Below are 18132 nucleotides of genomic sequence, written 5' to 3'. Positions count from 1 at the left end.
ATGTTCATGAGCTGCTCCAACAAGCCTCTAATGAACTTATCTCCTTCCATGTCAGACTATCTTAACTCCGCTGCGCAGACAATTTGTACAAGTGGACGTCCCTGCGAAGAGTTTGATCCTTCTCCTGCAACATATCCGTCTTACTTATCCATCCGCTCCACAATGAGGACCCTCCCGGCGATCGCCCAAATCCACCATCCCGCTACAATGCGGATCATTATTATGGCGGCAGCATTTTATTCTGTGCACATTTGCAATTTAATCATTCGCCTCCTTCCTTCCTCTATTTTTATACCTGGATTATAAGAGCCGTCCATGCTCCGGGATCCGACCATTGTGCGGAGAATTGCCTGATTAGTCTGACGAGCATCAGACGCTCCCAGATAAAAAAAAAAAAAAAGTCATCTCCACAAAAGAGCGGCCGACACGGTGACACGGTAATTTCATCAAGTCACTTGACGCCAATAGATTATTTCGAAAAGGCAGAATTATTGTCCGACATCATTACGGAGCGTCGCACCTTCAGCCCCAAACGTATTTCCTCCACATATTCATAGAGCCATGAAGAATCCTCCCGAAAGTCGGCGAGGCGTCTCCGGCACACGGCGGCATCTTTCCATCTGCTTCACGTGCGTCTCGGTCATTCTGCTGCACCCATGGGGGGAGATTTCAGTCTCAGGGGGGTCGTTAAGTGGAATTGCAAGGGCTTGTTCATACGTTGGGTTAACGGGATTGCCCAGGGGTTCATCAATATCAGAACAATTAGGGTCAAAAACCTGACAACCCATTCACTACAATGAGAGCTGAGCCGCAGCACTGGAAAGCAGCCGCTGCACCGTGTACGGATCTGTGCACACTTCCAGAGCTGATCGAGGGGGCGCCGAATGCCGAACCCCCCGATCTAATACTGATGATCAATATCTAAATTCTTGAGAACCCCTTTAATATCTGACACTTATTTCCAGAGCTGTGCTCTCAGATTTCTGCATTGGGTGAACAGCAAGTCTGCGCAAGGATTAGCTCAGCTGCCATCAGGGCTGGCGACTTTTTTGGGCAAAAACTTTTGGATGCATGTGAACGGGGCTGCAGGTGCCAAACCAAAACCTGGCCAAGTCCTGCTCACGTATCAGGGGTTTGCTACAATTGTCTCCCGTCAGTGCAACCTTGTAAATGGCCGACTGATACATTGTAGCACACGATCTGAACAGGAGGGAACGCTTAGGCTATATTCACATGCGGTGTCCAAAAACCCTTTAAGTTGTACATGTCGGCTGCAGACAGACAGATCTGATGAAATCAGGGGACTGAACGTGCGATTTCTCCCCCTGGGAACAGGGGCCGAGCACGGAAGAGTAGGACGACGCTGCGTAGTGTCGCAATCCTCATTTATAAGGTCACGGAGAAGAGCGGAAGCGAAGAGGAAATGTTTAACGTCCTGACTCTCGGGGACCAACATATGAAGCCTTCTACGGAGCCATCAAAGGCCGTGTCAGGAAAAGGCTCGTACCGCTCCTATATGGAAGTAATCTGCGGGGCCGGACAGACCGCGGCAGGAGGAATCGGATCAATCGCTCAAAACTAAATTAAAAAAAACAAAACCACAAACAGGATGCACAGGGCCATTATCCCCAGCGCTGACCTGTGCAGGAATGTGAACTGCAGCTCATATGTGCGGCTCCATACCCCTCCTCCCCCACTCAGAACGCACGCTGACTGCTGAACACTCCGCAATGCCAGTCTCAGGCGGAGAAAGCTTCCGAACAGTCTACCCTTCCCCAGTGACCCCCAAAAGACCCCACATCCTATCCTCAGTCAGGTCACTTATACACTGTTAATTTAAAGGGATTGTCCAGTTTATACAACCCCTTTAAGGAGCTCATATCACACATGTTTAAGGGGGGCAAATTAACCCACACAATGGTTTTTAGATGTTTGGTGCTGCGCTACATTACGTGACTTTCTTTATTATGTCTTTATTGTTTTCGTTTTTTGTTTTTTTTTTAAAAGGGATATTCTGAGTACAGCTTATCCCTCGTCTCCAGAGGCGGCATGGTGTCAAGGGGGCACCGTTCTCTACACGACCCACATCTATGACGACATATCATTTGTTGGGAATATCCAACCTTAAAGGGGTTGTCCAGCCTTAAGGTACACTGCTCGCTGTGAATATTTTCCAGTGGGGTTTGCAGGCACGTGCCGACTAGAAGTGCGCGACCCCGCTCCATATAAGTGAATGGAGAGAGGCCGGACACGTCTAGTCGGAATGTGGCCGGAAGATTACAAATCATACACTAGCAGTTACATGACCGCCCGCTCCCAGCACCAGAGAGTCCTCACAACGTGCAGTGCACATAAAGTGACCGCAGACTTGTGCACTAAGGCCGGACTACCCCTATAAAGGGAAATGCTACAAAACTGCAGTTTGCGCGCGTTTAACCAATACTTCAAATATTGGGGTGTGCAGCTTTTCTATAGGAGCAGTTTCCAGATGAACATTTTTTTCTTTAGTATGGGAGACACTAAATCTGCTCCTATGTGTTCGGGGATGGGGGGGGTGCGTCACATTTGATTGGGCGGCCGTCACACAGTCATCACATCAATTAACTCATTACATGGACTCACTGGGGATTCGGACTTTGAACTTGCCGCTTTGGCCGAAGCTTCCTTCAATGGCGCCATCCTCGCCCGTCGACAGCTTCACCTTCAGCCCCACGAAAAGCTGAATATTGGTCTCCTTCTTAAACAGGGAGCGTCCGATCACGCTGTAGTCGTCGTTGACCTGCGGGGGGGGCAGAGAGGAGGCAGATTAGCGTTGGGGGCAAAGTGTCTGCAGAGCAATAAGGGGGTCACATCAGCTCAGTCCTTTACATTCGAAGGGGATGTACATGATTGGAGCTCAGCTCCCCTGATCTGCAATACAACACACGACCTGTGGGCAGGGCTGGCGCTGTTTTAGAAAAAAAGCAGACGTTCTTTTCTAATCCTGTACAATCCCTTTATGGCGGCACTGACCAGCTCCGATCCTCGGCACACGAGTCATCAGTGCTTCTGTAATTCAGGCTCCAAGCCTACAGCACTAATAGGCAGCACCACATCGCTTTTTCTTACCTTAAAGGGGATGTCCAGCTGAGTGGCTTCCTGGTTGTTCTGCAGGAAATGCTGCGACAGGTCAGCAAACGTGATTGGCTCAGAACATCCTGGCACCAGGAAGCAGAGACTGGAGCGGGTCTGTCAGACAATCCCTTTAAAAACGCCATACTTATTTCAATCCTTAAATACTCTGTGCTGTTTAAAGACCCTTTTGCTTCCACGAATTACCTTTAAATTTGTAAACTCCCAATCAATCTCCATTGTATTCCACAGGTCACTTTCCCCTACAAGATCAACACACTCCTCTCCTGCTGCTGGGGCTGTATCGTTTTCCGGCTTCTAAACAGCGCGTTCTGTCTCTTTAAATATAAACATCCTTCGCGCTCGGCTCACCAGGCATCTAATAGACGTTCTGCAGCCACTGCGCCGCCGCTGTGAACCGGTCAGACGCACACGCCATGCCAAAACAAAGGTTGAAAGTTTAAAGGATATTAACAAGCGATTGTGCAATAGGGAAAAACCAGAAAAAAAGCGACGTATACACAAATGTACTGCGAGCTCATAAATACTCGGTCAACATCACGCCGGCTTTTATTTCCAGCCAGCGAGGCCTTTATTAGCGGCGCGAGCACAACTCGGCGACTTCCCCGACTCGCGCTGTCAGGACAGCACTTAGTGCCTGCAGCGCTCAGCCAGGAGCAAACAGACCAGGGCAGACTTCAAAGCCGTCAACTATTTATCCTGGCGTCTGTGGAGGTAGGCGCCGGCAATGGCGAGTGCAGGGCGCTGTATACTGAAGCTAGGAAGTGGGATAAGGGAAACACAAGCTGTATAGCTTCTATCAAACATCCAGGTGTAGCAGAGCTGAGTTTGTAAATTTGCATGGGACTGTGGGTAAAACTGCTGCATTTGCAAACAGTGAGCATTCAGTGACAAACTCAGTTCTGCAGCAACGATAGCCCTGCTGCAACGATAGCTCTGCTGCAACGATAGCTCTGCTGCATTATTAGTTCTGCTGAATTTGGGGCTCTGCTATACCATAAGGCGTTAAGCCAATCAGTTGTCAAATTAATTTTTGGTGATCAGTGAGAGCAGCGATCTGATTGGTTGCACAAATTTTTGTATATATAATAAAGGACCTATGGATTTTTAGGAAAGGGTGTTCTCATTGGAACCCTCCCTTTGTAAGCCAGTTACTATTAATAGGGTCCCGGCGTAACAAAGCATAGACAACAAAATCTCAGTGCCCTGCAATCCTTAAAGGGATTGTCCCATAAGCAATATTTCACACCTATGATTGCCTTGATGTTCCTGCCGCTCAGTGAATAAAGTAGTAGTGAGCATGTGCGACCGCCACTCCTATATGGTCGCACATGCTCACTACAACTCCATTCACATGAGAGACCTTGGGCCTCCCCCATTGTTGGGATCGGTAGGTGCCAAGCACTTAGCCCACACATATATTTATCCTCTCTCTTTGGATAGGCGATGTATATTGGTTACGGGGAAACCCTTTTAAAGGAGCCTAAAGAAGAAAAAGAAAAGTCATCCTTATCCTTCTAACATTGGGGACCTCCCGACTATTCCTGACAGATGATCTCTGGGGAAGGTAGTATCGGTATCGTTGAATCTCCATGCCCGATTCCTTCTCTTTGCTTATTCCTCTATGCCACTGAAACACATGCACGCTCAAGCAATCAGAATGTGCATGTGTATGAGGGAGATTGCTTTAGCGGACAGCTCTATACGGGCATCTTTAGATTTTATCCGGCATCCAATAATCCGATCCCATACACATTTAGTATAATTTTCCAGGACTTTTAATAGAAGACATTAAAGATAGCGTTCCTCTTTAAATCTTGTTCCCTGAGCATTGCTCTTGAGGACTATGGCTACTGGAGAAACACTGAACAGGCGATCCTTGTGTCCATACATTGCTCTGCTGCCATATGTTACTCCGACAGCCTGATCGGCCATGGGGTGAGGCCCCTGTGCACATACGCATTGCCATCTCTCCTGCAGAGGGTAATACTCGGGGATAAGACTTTTGTCACTGAGCCTCTTTATGTGTATTGAGTTTAGTTTTGCTTTATAGATTGCAACCTCCTTCTCCCAGGTCCTGGCTCGGTCCTCCCGATCTGTCCCTTCGCTCTGTTGTAGTGTCTGCAGCCTCCTGGCGTCTCCTGGTATCAGTTACTGTTTGCTCTTGCAGAAAGTGGTGAAGGTGAGAAACCCAAATAATAAGATAATTGTGGCACATTCCGGCTCCGCCAATGATTGCCGCAGCCCAAACAATGTCAGGAGCGTCTGACACCGCCATAGAGTGCAGCACAGAGCAGGCGGCGACTGCTGCACCTGAAGGGACGATCCGGAACGGCTGCAAACGCCAGAGGACCCGCAGGTGGAACATATAGGCGGTGGACTGTGCGGAAAGTGTTTGCTGCCGTCCTTCATCCCAGTAGATGTCTCGCAGTCGGCAAGAGAAATAAAAAAAACATGAAATAAGCGGCTAGCTGCTATAAATTAGGCTAGCTGCTGTTGACGGATCCGGTTAAAGCTGTAAATTAGGTTAGCTGCTGTTGATGGATCCGGTTAAAGCTGTAAATTAGGTTAGCTGCTGTTGATGGATCCAGTTAAAGCTGTAAATTAGGCTAGCCGCTGTTGACGGATCCGGTTAAAACTGTAAATTAGGTTAGCTGCTGTTGATGGATACGGTTAAAGCTGTAAATTAGGTTAGCTGCTGTTGATGGATCCAGCTAAAGCTGTAAATTAGGCTAACTGCTGTTGATGGATTCAGTTTAATCTGAGAAGGATAGCTAGCTGCTGTAGCTAAAGCTCTAAATTAGGCTAGCTGCTGGTGATGGATTTGGTTAACGTGGTAAGTTAGGCTAGTTGCTATTGATGAATTCAGCTAAAACTGTATATTAGGCTACCTGCTGTTGATGGATATAGCTAATCTGTAATAAGGCTAGCTACTGTTGATGGATTCAACTAGATCTCTTAATTAGGCTAGCAGCTGTAGCTAAAGCTGTAAATTAGGGTAGCTGCTGTTGATGGATCTGGATAAAGCTGTAAATTAGGCTGGCTGCTGTTGATGGATCTGGATAAAGCTGTTGGCTGCCAATGAGTCATCCAGGCAACTAAGGCTAGCTGCTGTTAATGGATCATCTAGTTAAATGTGACACACAGACTAGCTGTTGATGGATATAATTAAAACTATCACTCAGTCTAGCTGCTGTTGATGGATCCAGCTAGACCTTCTGCTTTCTCCCTGGATCACCCCCCCCACCCCGCCAAGCAACACTGTTAAACTGCAGCTACAAAATGTCAAAAACATTTTTAAAAAAAGGTTTAGTTAAACTTTAAAGTAACATTTGCGGCCAACATGGCGATGTAAATGCCGCTGTCCCTATGTTATGGGTGCACTGCTGAACGCTGTCTGCTCTGGGGTCCAGAAGCCACGAGCCGTCACATCGTGCCACGTACTGATGCCCCGAATCCCACCTATAGGTGACATCTATTCCCCACCATCCAGTGTAACGCGGGGGCCACCGGACGCAGGAGGTTTTACACTTCTTGTTTTCAGGAACGGGAATTATTTGAAAATCTGCAAATATTATAATCGTGTAAAGCCGAGAAATACGGAGAAAGTGGGAGGAAAGGATTTACATAAGTGCAGACTCCGCACAAGACGTGAAAGCCAAGCGCAGGATCAAGGCTCCTAAAGGGTCCGCACATTGTACAATCTTCCCTTTTGTTGGGTGAAAGCAGTTTTGATAAACGATCTGTAGTTGTCAGAGAGATGGAAAGGAGAGGACTGCGAGATAAAGTGGCATGAAAAAGTTTAGGCACCCCTGGTCAAAATTACTGTTATTGTGACCAGTTAAGCAAGTTGAAGATGGAATGATCTCTAAAAGGGCTAAAGTTAAAGATGACACATTTTCTCTTTATTTTAGGCCAAAAAAAATTATATATTGTCATTTTTTATATTTTAAAAATTACAATAAGGAAAATAGGCCAATGCAAAAGTTTGGGCACCCTGCATAGTTAGTACCTAGTAGCACTCCCTTTTAAAATATCACAGCTTGTAAACGCTTTTAGTAGCCAGCCAAGAGTCTTTCAATTCTTGTTTGATGGATTTTCATCCATTCTTCCTTGGAAAATTCTTCCATTTCTGTGAGATTCCTGGGTCGTCTTGCATGCACTGCTATTTTGAGGACTAGCCACAGATTTTCAATGATGATTGAATCGGGGGACTGTGAGGGGCATTGAAAAACCTCTAGCTATCGCCTTTTGAGGTAGTCTATTGTGGATTTTGATGTGTGTGATCATTATCCATTTGTAGAAGCCATCCTGTTTTCAAATTCAGCTTTTTTACACATGGTGCTATGTTTGCATCAAGAATTTGTTGAAATTTCATTGACTCCATTCTTCCCTCTACCTGTGAAATGTTCCCTGTGCCATTGTCTGCAACACAACTCCAAAGCATGATTGATCCATCCTCATGCTTAATGGTTGGAGAGATGTTCTTTTCCTGAAATTCTATGCAATTTTTTCTCTGCACATACCTTTGATCATTGCGACCAAAGAGTTTTATTTTAACTTCAACGATTCACAGGACTTGTTTCTAAAATGCATTGGGCTTGTTTAGATGTTCTTTTGCATACCTCTGATGCTAAATTTTATGGTGAGGGTGCAGGAGAGGTTTTCTTCTGATGACTCTTCCATGAAGGCCTTATTTGATAAGGTGTCTCTGAACAGTAGAACAATTACCACAACTCCAGAATCTGCTAAATCTTTCTGAAGGGCTTTTGCAGTCAAGTGGGGGTTCTGATATGCCTTTCTAGCAATCCTACAAGCAGCTCTCTCTGAAATTTTGCTTGGCCTTCCAGACCTTATCTTGACCTCCACTGTTCCTGTAAACTGCTATTTCTGAATTACATATTGAACTGAGGAAAGGACAACTTGAAAACGCTTTGCTATCTTCTTATAGCCTTCTCCTGCTTTGTGGGCCTCCACCATATTCATTTTCAGAGTGCTAGGCAACTGCTTAAAAGAACCCATGGTGGCTGTTTTTTCGCACAAGGTTGGAGGAGGCTATGTGTTTCTAAACCTGTGGAATCTGCATCAGCTGGCCTTTCCTAAAATTGAGGGTGAACAAGCCATATCCCTTACAGGCTAATTAAGGTCTGAAACCTTGATCAAAGTTATCTGAGCACACAAATCTCCAAAAGGTGCCCAAACTTTAGCATCGGACCATTTTTCTTTTTGTAATTTTTAAAATGTGAAAAAATTACAATGTGTATTACTTTTTAGCCTAAAATACAAAACAAATGTGTCATCTTTAACGTTAGGCCTTTTAGAGATCATTTTATCTTCAACTTGCTTAACTGTTCACAATAACAGTAATTTTGACCTGGGGTGCCTAAACTTTTGCATGCCACTGTAAAGCCACGTAAAAAGCAAAGCGGCCCAGGACAGTCGTAAAGTAAGGTGCATAAACCCTGGTATTGTGATATCTCATTATTATGTAACATGACCCATCAAAAACTAATGGAAAAATGCTTCCAAAATAAAAAAAATAAAAAATTGGTTAATATGGAACCCCGTTTTGTGTACACAGCTCCTGTGCAGAGCTATGTGTCTCCATGGTAACAGACTAGAACTAGAGCTGTGTAGTCTGATCCTACAGTGATGTGTTACTCCCACTGTTTATCCTACGGATTATTTCTAATCTTGATACAATAAGAAGCCTTTTTTTGTTCTTTTAAGGGGTTGGCCAATATTACAAAAAAAAACATTTTTGTTTTTCTTTGCAAAAACAGTGACCCCTCTATTTACAGGTTGTGTCTGGTATAACAATGCAGCTTTAACAGAAGTGAATGAGCTACAATACCCTACACGACCTGTAGGCAGTGGGGGCGCCGTTTAAGGAGGTAACGAGCCAGATATTCCTATTTCTGCACAACCCCGTTAATCTTTAGTGTGATATTCCGGGACAGACAGCAGTGTTGGTCGGTTTATGGCTCAGACCTGTGGTCGTCACAAAGTCCCTTTTGCCCAAACTACATGATGTGGACAATGTAGCGGTCTGTGGCCCCGGGTCACAGACCGGTCCTCCCCGTCTTGACTGTACGACACACCGTCCCCTCCTTCCTCACACACGTCCGCACATTTATTACATATTTTCTCTCTGATTATTATTATTTTTTACGGGATTCTATTTTCTCATTTTCCAGCCAAAATAAACTAAACGACGAGAAACAAATAAAGAAAAAAAAAAGTCCATCAGAAAGAGAAAGACAAGTTTTATGAGCGTAGATGCTTGTAAACCTCTGTGTGTCCTCTCCTGTCTGCCGGCTGTGGACACCGCTAATGGGCACAGATTCTCGTAACTCAGCTGTGCCGCCAAACCCCACACACACGTAGACATACATACAGTCATGGCCAAAAGTGTTGGCACCCTTAACTTAATATTTGGTTGCACCCTTTTGAATAAATAACTGCAATCAATCACTTCCTATAATGATCTACAAGCTTCTTACAACTCTCAGCTGGATTTTTGGACGACTCTTCCCTTGCTCAAGGTCTCTCATGTGTGAAGACACCTTCTCCCAACAGCGATCTGTAAGATCTCTCCACAGGTGATCAATGGGATTTTTATATCTGGACTCATTGCTGCCACTTCACAACTCTCCAGCGTTTTGTTTCCTTCCATTTCTGGGGGCTTCCTGAAGTATGTTTGGGGTCATTGTTTTGCTGGAAGACCCCCAACCTAGGACACAAACTCAGCTTTCTGACACTGGGCACTACATTGCCACCCTAAATCCCTTGGTAATCTTCAGATTTCATGATGCCTTGCACACAGTCAGAGCACCCAGTGCCAATAGCAGCAAAACATCCCCAAAATAGCTTTAAACCTCCACCATATTTGACTGTAGGTACTGTATTCTTTTCTTCATGAGCCTCATTCCGTTTTCGGTGAACAGTAGAATGAGGTGCTTTACCAAAAAGCTCTATCTTGGTCTCACCTGTCCACAAGACACTTATACAAAAGGATTTTGGCTTACTCACATATATTTTGGCACACTGCAGTCTCTGTGTCAGCAGTGGAGTCCTCCTGGGTCTCCTGCCATAGTGTTTCATTTAATTCACACATGGAAGAACAGTTTGCATTGACACTGATGCACCTTAAGCCCACAGGACAGCTTGGATTTCTTTGGAACTTGATTGGGGCTTATCCACCATCCAGACTATCCTGCGTTGTAACCTTTCATCAATATTACTGTGCCGTCGACCTCCAGGGAGATTAGCTATAATGCCATGGGTTGTAAATTTCTTGATTATGTTGCACACCATGGCAAAGGAACATCAAGATCTCTGGAGATGGACTTGTAACCTTGAGATTATTGATATTGTTCAACAATTTTGGTTCTCGTGTCCTCAGACAGTTCTCTTCTCCTCTTTCTGTTCTACATCCTTAGTGTGACACACAATGCAAAGACTGAGTCAACATCTCGCCTTTTTATCTGGTTTCAGCTGTGATTTTCATATTGGCCACACCTGTTACTTGCCACCGGTGAGTCTGAACAAGCATCTCGTGTTTGGAACAAAGCTGTTTACTCAAAATTTTGTCTGGCGCATTTTTGGGATTTTGTGTTAAATTATGTCCAATTTTATTATTATTATGCATTTATATATAGCGCCATTTATTCCATGGCGCTTTACATGTGAAAAGGGGAAATATAGACAAGTATAATAAACATCTCTAAGACAAGGGACACACAAGTACATAAGGAGAGGGGACCCTGCCCGCGAGGGCTCACAGTCTACAGGGATGGGTGAGGATACAGTAGGAGAGGGTAGAGCAGGTCGTGCGGTGGTTCAGTAGACCGAGGATCATTGCAGGCTGTAGGCTTGTCGGAACAGGTGGGTCTTCAGGTTCTTCTTGAAGGTTTCCGTTGATGGTGAGAGTCTGATGTGTTGCGACAGAGAGTTCCAGAGTATGGGGGAAGCGCGGGAGAAGACTTGTATGCGGTTGTGGGAAGAAGAAATAAGGGGGGAGTAGAGAAATTTGCTTTTTAGCTTTGTTTTTTGAGTTGTTCCAATACACACAAAGGAAATAATTATGTTTATAGCAAAACGTATGTAAATAACAATAACTTTCTGGGAGAAATACTTTATTTTCTGGAATAATTTTAAGGGTACCAACCCTTTCAGCCATGACTGTACAGTACACACACACACATACATGTTGCTGGTGATACTGTGAGCAGCCTGTGTTGCCTAGACGTGCTCCCATGGCTGCAGCATCTCAGGACTTGTCTCTATTGAGCTTGTCATTGGTCGGTGATTATGGAGGAGCTGCCAGAAGCGGATCTTGATGATTTGCCCATTCAGCAGCAGAACCTTCCTCAGACGACCATTAATGACCTCAGTGATTACAGTCGAGGCTGGAGGTGTCGGGATTTCTGCACGAGGCTCCAATTCTATCTACGATTTATAAGTGCAACTGCAGCTCAGCCATATTGAAGTGAAAGGTACAGACCCACAATACTGCACACCACCTTAAGGGCAGGGCTGTGGAGTCGGAGTCAGAGTCGTGGAGTCGGAGTTAGTTTTGGTTGGAGTCGGAGTCGGTAGAAATGTACCGACTCCAGCTTTAAAAAAAATGTATTAATATTTCATAATTGAACTTTCATATGAATTTTATAAATGTTACTCAAATATATATGTTCTATCAAACTATGAACAACAGTGATAAGCAGTTCTGCTGGAGATAGAGACATTTCTTAGGGTACCGTTACACCTAGCGACTCACCAGCGATCCCGACCAGCGATATGACGCGGTCAGGATCGCTGGTGAATCGCTAGGTGGTCGCTAGTGAGCTGCCACTCAGGCAGATCTCACCAGCGACATCGCTGGGGACGGGGATCGCTACTTACCTGTCAGACGCGGCGATCCTGCGTCCTCCCGCCCGGCTCCACGCGTCGCTCGTCGTCACAGCAGGAAGCGCCGCAGGAAGTGACCGACGAGAAATGGTCCAGCAGCTTCTCGCGCGATCAGCGATAACCAGCGGGGGAGCCGGTCGGAGGTAAGTATCACATGCAGCGATATCGCTAGTAATATCGCTGTAACGTCACAAAATCGGTGACATTACAGCGATATTGCTAGCGATATCGCAGTGTGTAACGGGAGCGTAACTTCTTGTGTGTCACTGTTCTCCACTGCCCTTATCTAATCTTATAATTGGCTAACCTCATGCTGCCCCAACCCCCCTACTTACAATGTATGAAACTGAAAGTGAAAATGTGTTGCAAATTCTTAGTAGTAAAGCTCCTCCTCTAGACTAGATCATACTAGGTGTGCGTCTGCCAAGCATCTCACAGCTGCCTGCTACTCAGAAGAGGAAGACTGTAAGAAGTATTATCCTTTCAACAAACTTTGCATCAGTTAACTGTGAGTACATGAAGAATAATAACAGTATTACTTGACCACTATATCAGTTGTACGACCTGGCAATAATTTTGTACAATTGTTTTTAAGAAAAACAATTGTCATTTGGATTGTGAATGCAGAATTAAAAACCTGAGAATGTCAAAGAAGCATCACATTAAATCAGCTGTATTTGAACATTTCACCATCACTCAAGATAGAAAACATTATGTCTGTCAGTGTATGACAAATGATCCAGACGAAAACAAATGCTGTGAAGCCAAGATGAGTGCATATTCAGGCAAAGATAAAAATGCTCCTACCAGAGCTTCTAATCTAAAGAGACATTTACAGCGCTTTCATCCAGAAGTACTGAAAGCAGTGGATGAGAAAGACTGCATTCAAACCAATGAACCAGTGCCCAGCTCTTCCAGCCAAACAAAGGAGCAGAGAACTTTGCAGCCATCAGTTGCAAATATTGCAGATATTTTGTCAGTGACAAAGTTACTGTGACAATGACAGTAGATACATTTAAAAAACAGATCATAGAGCTTGTTGTAAAGGATAGTGTGCCTATTTCATTATTTTCACGACCAGCTTTTATGTGTCTGAATGGGGAAATGGCTTGGTGTTTCTCTGGAGAGAGAGAGTATTAGAAAATTAGTAATCGAAGAAGCTTTTAAACAAAAGGAAGAACTTAAAAAAAACTCTCAAGGGACGCTTTCTGTTTCTTAAAATAGATGCCTGCACACGTCACAGAGTGAACTATTTTGCCATCAATGTCCGATTTGTTTGTGACAAAAATGAAATAGTTACCAAGACATTGGCAGTAAAAGACACCAAAGCTCATCACACCAGTGAGTTTCTCCAGGTCTTGGTGGAAAAGGTTCTGCAAGACTATGAACTTAAAAAAGAGCAAGTTCTTTCTGTCGTAACTGACAATGCTTCAAATATGATAAGTCCTATTAAGCTAATGAATGAGAGTAATGATGGTGACCAGCAGCTAGAAGAACATTCTGGGTCCACAGACACAGAAATGTTTGAAATAGAGGAACACAGTATTGTAACTGAGGAGCAAACTGAAGTTGCTTCAGATGAACAGCAACATGATAGTTTAGATGATCTTGTTGAAACTGTGTCAATATGTTCTTTCATTCATCACATGCGCTGTGTTGTGCATACGCTACAGCTGGCTATAAGAGACAGTCTGCAAGAAGGACATGCTGCTGCACTGATTGGCAAGGTGAGAAAATTGGCTACTGTTGCCAGAACCCCTAAAGTTGACTCAATTTTGAAGAGACGTGCTGAAAAGAGGCAATTATTGATCAAGCCACACGATGGGGCAGTACTTACTTAATGATTCAGAACTTGGTTGAACTGAAAACCTTTCTTGTAGACATGGCTAACCCTCAACTGACGCTAAATGAAAGTCAGTGGAATCAGGTGACTGAGCTGGAAAAATTGCTAGAGCACCCATTTACAGTGACTAAAAAATTACAAGCAGAGGACTTAACTCCAGGTATTTTCTTAAAGGAGTGGAAGAACCTGATGTTTCGCCTGTCCCAAAGAGGAGGGTTAATTGCAAGTGGCATTGCTACATCAATGAAACGGAGAGAGGAGCTACTATTACAAAATAACATTCTTTTGGCAGCTGTTTATGTAGACCCAATGCATCGGATTCTTCTAGATGATCAACAGCTAAGTAAAGGAAAAGAAGCTCTGTTTGAAATAGCAGTAAGGATGAAAGGGTTGCAGAACAGTCAGGAGGAACAAGAAGAATTTGGTCGTCCTGCCACATCTTCACCCTCATCATCAACTGATGAAGAATTTAATTTCGAAAAATATTTGGATCACAAGGACCGTGCAAAGCGTTCCCGCATAGAAGAGTCATCCCCATCAAGGAACACAGCCAGTACATTTCAGCAGAATTTTTCATGTGCACTAAAAGAAATTGAGAAATTTGACCGTTCATCAAAAATAACAGTGCAACAAGCGATTCCTCTGTATCCTGACATTGTCAGAGATGTTGCCCGAGTGGTTACTGCTTTGCCACCAACACAAGTTAGTGTAGAGAGGTTGTTCTCAAAATAATTAGATCAGATTTGAGGGCATCCATGAAGGAGGATCTGACAGAGGCAATACTTTTTCTGAGGACAAATTTATAGATTTCTTCTTATTAACTGCATAAAAGTGTTTATTGCATATTTACTTACAGTTTAGAAAAGTTTATAAAAGTTATTTGCTATATTCTAATTGTATTCTAATAAATGTAGTTTTTGCTCTAAGTGGTCTGATTACTTATATTATGGTGAGAAACTGAATAAGCACGATGTTTAATATTTTACAACAGTAAATTTGTTGTTATGAATTGGCCATTTATGAAGGAGTCGGAGTCGGAGTCGGAGCCTGATAAAATCCAGGAGTCGGAGTCGCAACTGTGGCTTACCGACTCCACAGCCCTACTTAAGGGTATGTGCACACATAGTTTTTTGTCTCAGCGGATTTTGTAGAGAAAACCGCAGGAAATCCGCAGGACAAAGTGATGCGGTTTTTCTGCGGTTTATCTGCGGTTTTACACCTCATAATGGATGAGGTGTAAAACTGCAGCGTTTCTGCACCAAACAATTGACATGCTGCGTTTTGAAAACCGCAGCAAAACCGCGCGGAAAAAAACGCAACATGTGCACAGCTTTTTTTATTTCCATAGGAAATAAAGGTACTGTACAACGCAGCAGAATTTGCTGGGTTTCTGCAGAGCCAAAAACGCTGCGGAAACGCAGCAGAAACCGCCAAGTGTGCACATACCCTCAGAGAGAGGTGGCGCTGGTTTTGGAAGGGGGCAGTAATCCAATACTTGTGCTCTATAAATACAATTATGTAGAGTTGAGAAAAATCGTCAGGACACCGGGCCAGAACCCCGCAAACTTTCAGGCTAAGTATATATATATATACACACACACACCATATAATGAACACTAGATCACTACTCAGTGACAAGACTTCCGCCATCGGGACTCTGTGCCATTCTTTGTTGGGACTTTGCGGAGACTTTTTGCTCTTGTGGCGACTGCCAAAAAAATATCACCTTTCACTCGGGCACTGAGGGATTTCATTGGCACCGAATATCGGGCATCAACTAAATGTTCCATGCGCGGAACAGAAAGCAAACATCTATCAAGGCAAGTCCAAATGTCTTAGTAAAAAAATCATACTACTGCCATCTGCAACCACTTAAAGGCTTACTAAATTTGGATGAACGAACAGAACGATGGCGCTTATCTAGGTGTCAAAATTAAAATGATACCGATCTTATGGCAATCTGATGTTCCAGCAGAGAGAAATCAAGCTTTAAAGCCACATACAAATAAACTTGGAAGTGCACTGGGGGCGTGTCGATGCACTGTGACTAGACACGCCCCCACCGCACAGATGGATTTGTGCGTAGCTTTAAAGCTCAATTTCTCAGCACTGTTTCATCCGATTACTACAAGATAGATATTTTTATTGTCATAATAGGAGCTGTACAGGCGTACTGCTAGTTTTATTAGTAAATCATCCTCACGGCTTCTGTTTAAGACATTTTGCCATCATCTTACCCTCTCCACTTGTCCTTCCTTGCGTTTCATCTTGAAAACCTTCAGCTTCGGAAGGAATGTCTCAGAGTAGTTCTTCTCTTCCGCCACTTCGAGCAGGACTCCGTGAAATGCTAATCTGCAGGTGTTGGAGTGGATGTCAGTGTCCAGCTTGGATCCAATGACCAGGCACAACCTGGGGCACGTGACCGGCTTCTCAAACTCCAGCAAGGCCCACTGCTGCTTAGGTAGGAGCTCGTCACCCTGGGGACCATCTGCTTTGTCCACTTCCGAGTCCTTAGTGACATAGCCGTCCTGATATAGATACTCCTTCCCAAAATCGAAATGGTCTGTAGGCCCTTCTTGGTCGAGGTGAGGAGGAGGAACGCTGAGGAACATGACCTTCCCCATTACGGTTTCATGACCCAATGTTATGTGGAACTTGGCTTTGGTGTGAAGCGACCCTTTAAAGTAAGGGATCTTCTTGACGGATATTATGGCCGCATAGATTGTCTGCAGCGAGTCTGGGGTGCAGACCAGCCCTCGTTCTAATAATTTGGGGTCAAACTGGGTTACACAGATTCCCAACCGATCGCCCTGCATAGCGGTGGGGACGGGCTGGTGAAACATCTGCATGCTCTTCACCTTCTTGGACACCTAGATGAAAGTCGAAAAAAAAAAAAAAGAGGTCAAAGCTGATGACACTCCTAAAAATCTGGTCAATTCCAATACTTAGTAGCCAAAATCAAAACAATTAAGCCTCACACTGCCAATAAAAGCCCAAGTTTTTGGCAGGTATTAGTTAAATCCCACCCACTTTGGTTTACAGGACTGCCCAAACATTGAAGTGGGTGAACGATGACTCTTTATAAATATTTGTGACACACGGAGTAGCCATCCTGCTCTATAAAATATAGAAAGGTCACTACTTCAGTCTTCAGCTTAGTCGGGGCCCACCATCCATCATTACCAGGTCATGAAACCAGTAAACCATTTCATACTATATATTTTTTTTAGCTCAAAATTTCCTCTGTTCCCAAAGGGTCAAATTGTAAAATTGTGGTTATTGTCAGCCACCACTAGAGGGAGCCTACTGACCTTGTGCCTCCACTGGACATGTCTTCACAGAGCTCCCTCTAGTGGTGACCCAACATGTAAGCAATGCAGCTTTTGTGTCGGCTCAAAACAAAGATATATTATGAAATTAATCTAAAAATAAACTGTCCATAATTGCACCAACCATCACAATAAAGGGAAAGAGTCTGGCTTGTAGAGTTCTAGCTTATAAAACCCCAATTTGGCCGCGATACGATAATATTATACAAGCTGCAGGTTCCCGGTGTAGTCCTACAACAACTTGGCAATGTCATCAGACTATGAAATGTAGCAGCCATTGTGTCTGGGAGCGTCTGTCACTATGAAGACGCTATGAATGATTTAGTAAGCTATTTATCAACTGCTGGGGTATCGCATACAGAAAAGGCAGGACTGGCTGTCCCGGGTGAGACTGTAATCACAGGACATGAGACAAACCTTGGGAGGGACCAGGACCAAAGGGCTGGAAAGTCTGGAAAGCCATAGAAGGGCCGTCAAATGCTCGGAGACGGAGCCCAGATCAAATTGTGGCTCTTAAATATACGACGTGCCCCCCGGGGGAGCGGTCCGGAGAAGCCACAATCAATACCAGGCCGTGTTAAGTGTTCTCCTCCACAGGAGCCGCGTTCGCCTTAGACATTACAGAAGCGATCCATTTACAATACCCGAAATATCACGGTCCTGCATGTAGGGGCACGAGCCGGGACCACGAGACAAAACCAGAGCATTTCATCTATTGACTCTTTGTGGGTGCAATCTGCACTTCTTTCACATGTGTCATTTATTATTCATTTGTGACAGGGTTTTTTTTTCCATCTGTGCCTTCTGCACTAGCTTACATTTCGTCTAGTCTGAATGTGGCGAGTGTGCCCAACGGATTTATGAAATTGGGCAAAGAAAGCGGACAATTTTTTTTTAATTTTTTTTTTTTTTTTTTTT

At 44.3% G+C, this 18132-nt stretch overlaps 1 protein-coding gene across 2 annotated transcripts in view; it reads right to left on the bottom strand.

The window, feature by feature from the left end:
* The window catches only part of EEFSEC (eukaryotic elongation factor, selenocysteine-tRNA specific), a 124786-nt gene that overhangs the window by 39478 nt on the left and 67176 nt on the right, over positions 1–18132 (bottom strand). Inside the window, exons 5-6 of one of the 2 annotated variants that reach the window (XM_073575051.1) lie at positions 16123–16755; positions 2623–2779 (exon numbers count right to left, since the gene is read on the bottom strand). In XM_073575051.1, the coding sequence (XP_073431152.1) occupies positions 2623–2779; positions 16123–16755 (790 nt within the window). The remainder of the gene's footprint in view (positions 1–2622; positions 2780–16122; positions 16756–18132) is intronic. The other variant, XM_073575052.1, reaches the window with a different exon arrangement.

Source organism: Dendrobates tinctorius, unplaced genomic scaffold (genome assembly GCF_039654945.1).
Source record: "Dendrobates tinctorius isolate UK_male_01 unplaced genomic scaffold, ASM3965494v1 ptg000041l, whole genome shotgun sequence".
Lineage (NCBI taxonomy): Eukaryota > Metazoa > Chordata > Amphibia > Anura > Dendrobatidae > Dendrobates > Dendrobates tinctorius.
Note: the sequence above shows the minus strand (reverse complement) of the source record. Positions and strands in the feature narration are given on the sequence as shown.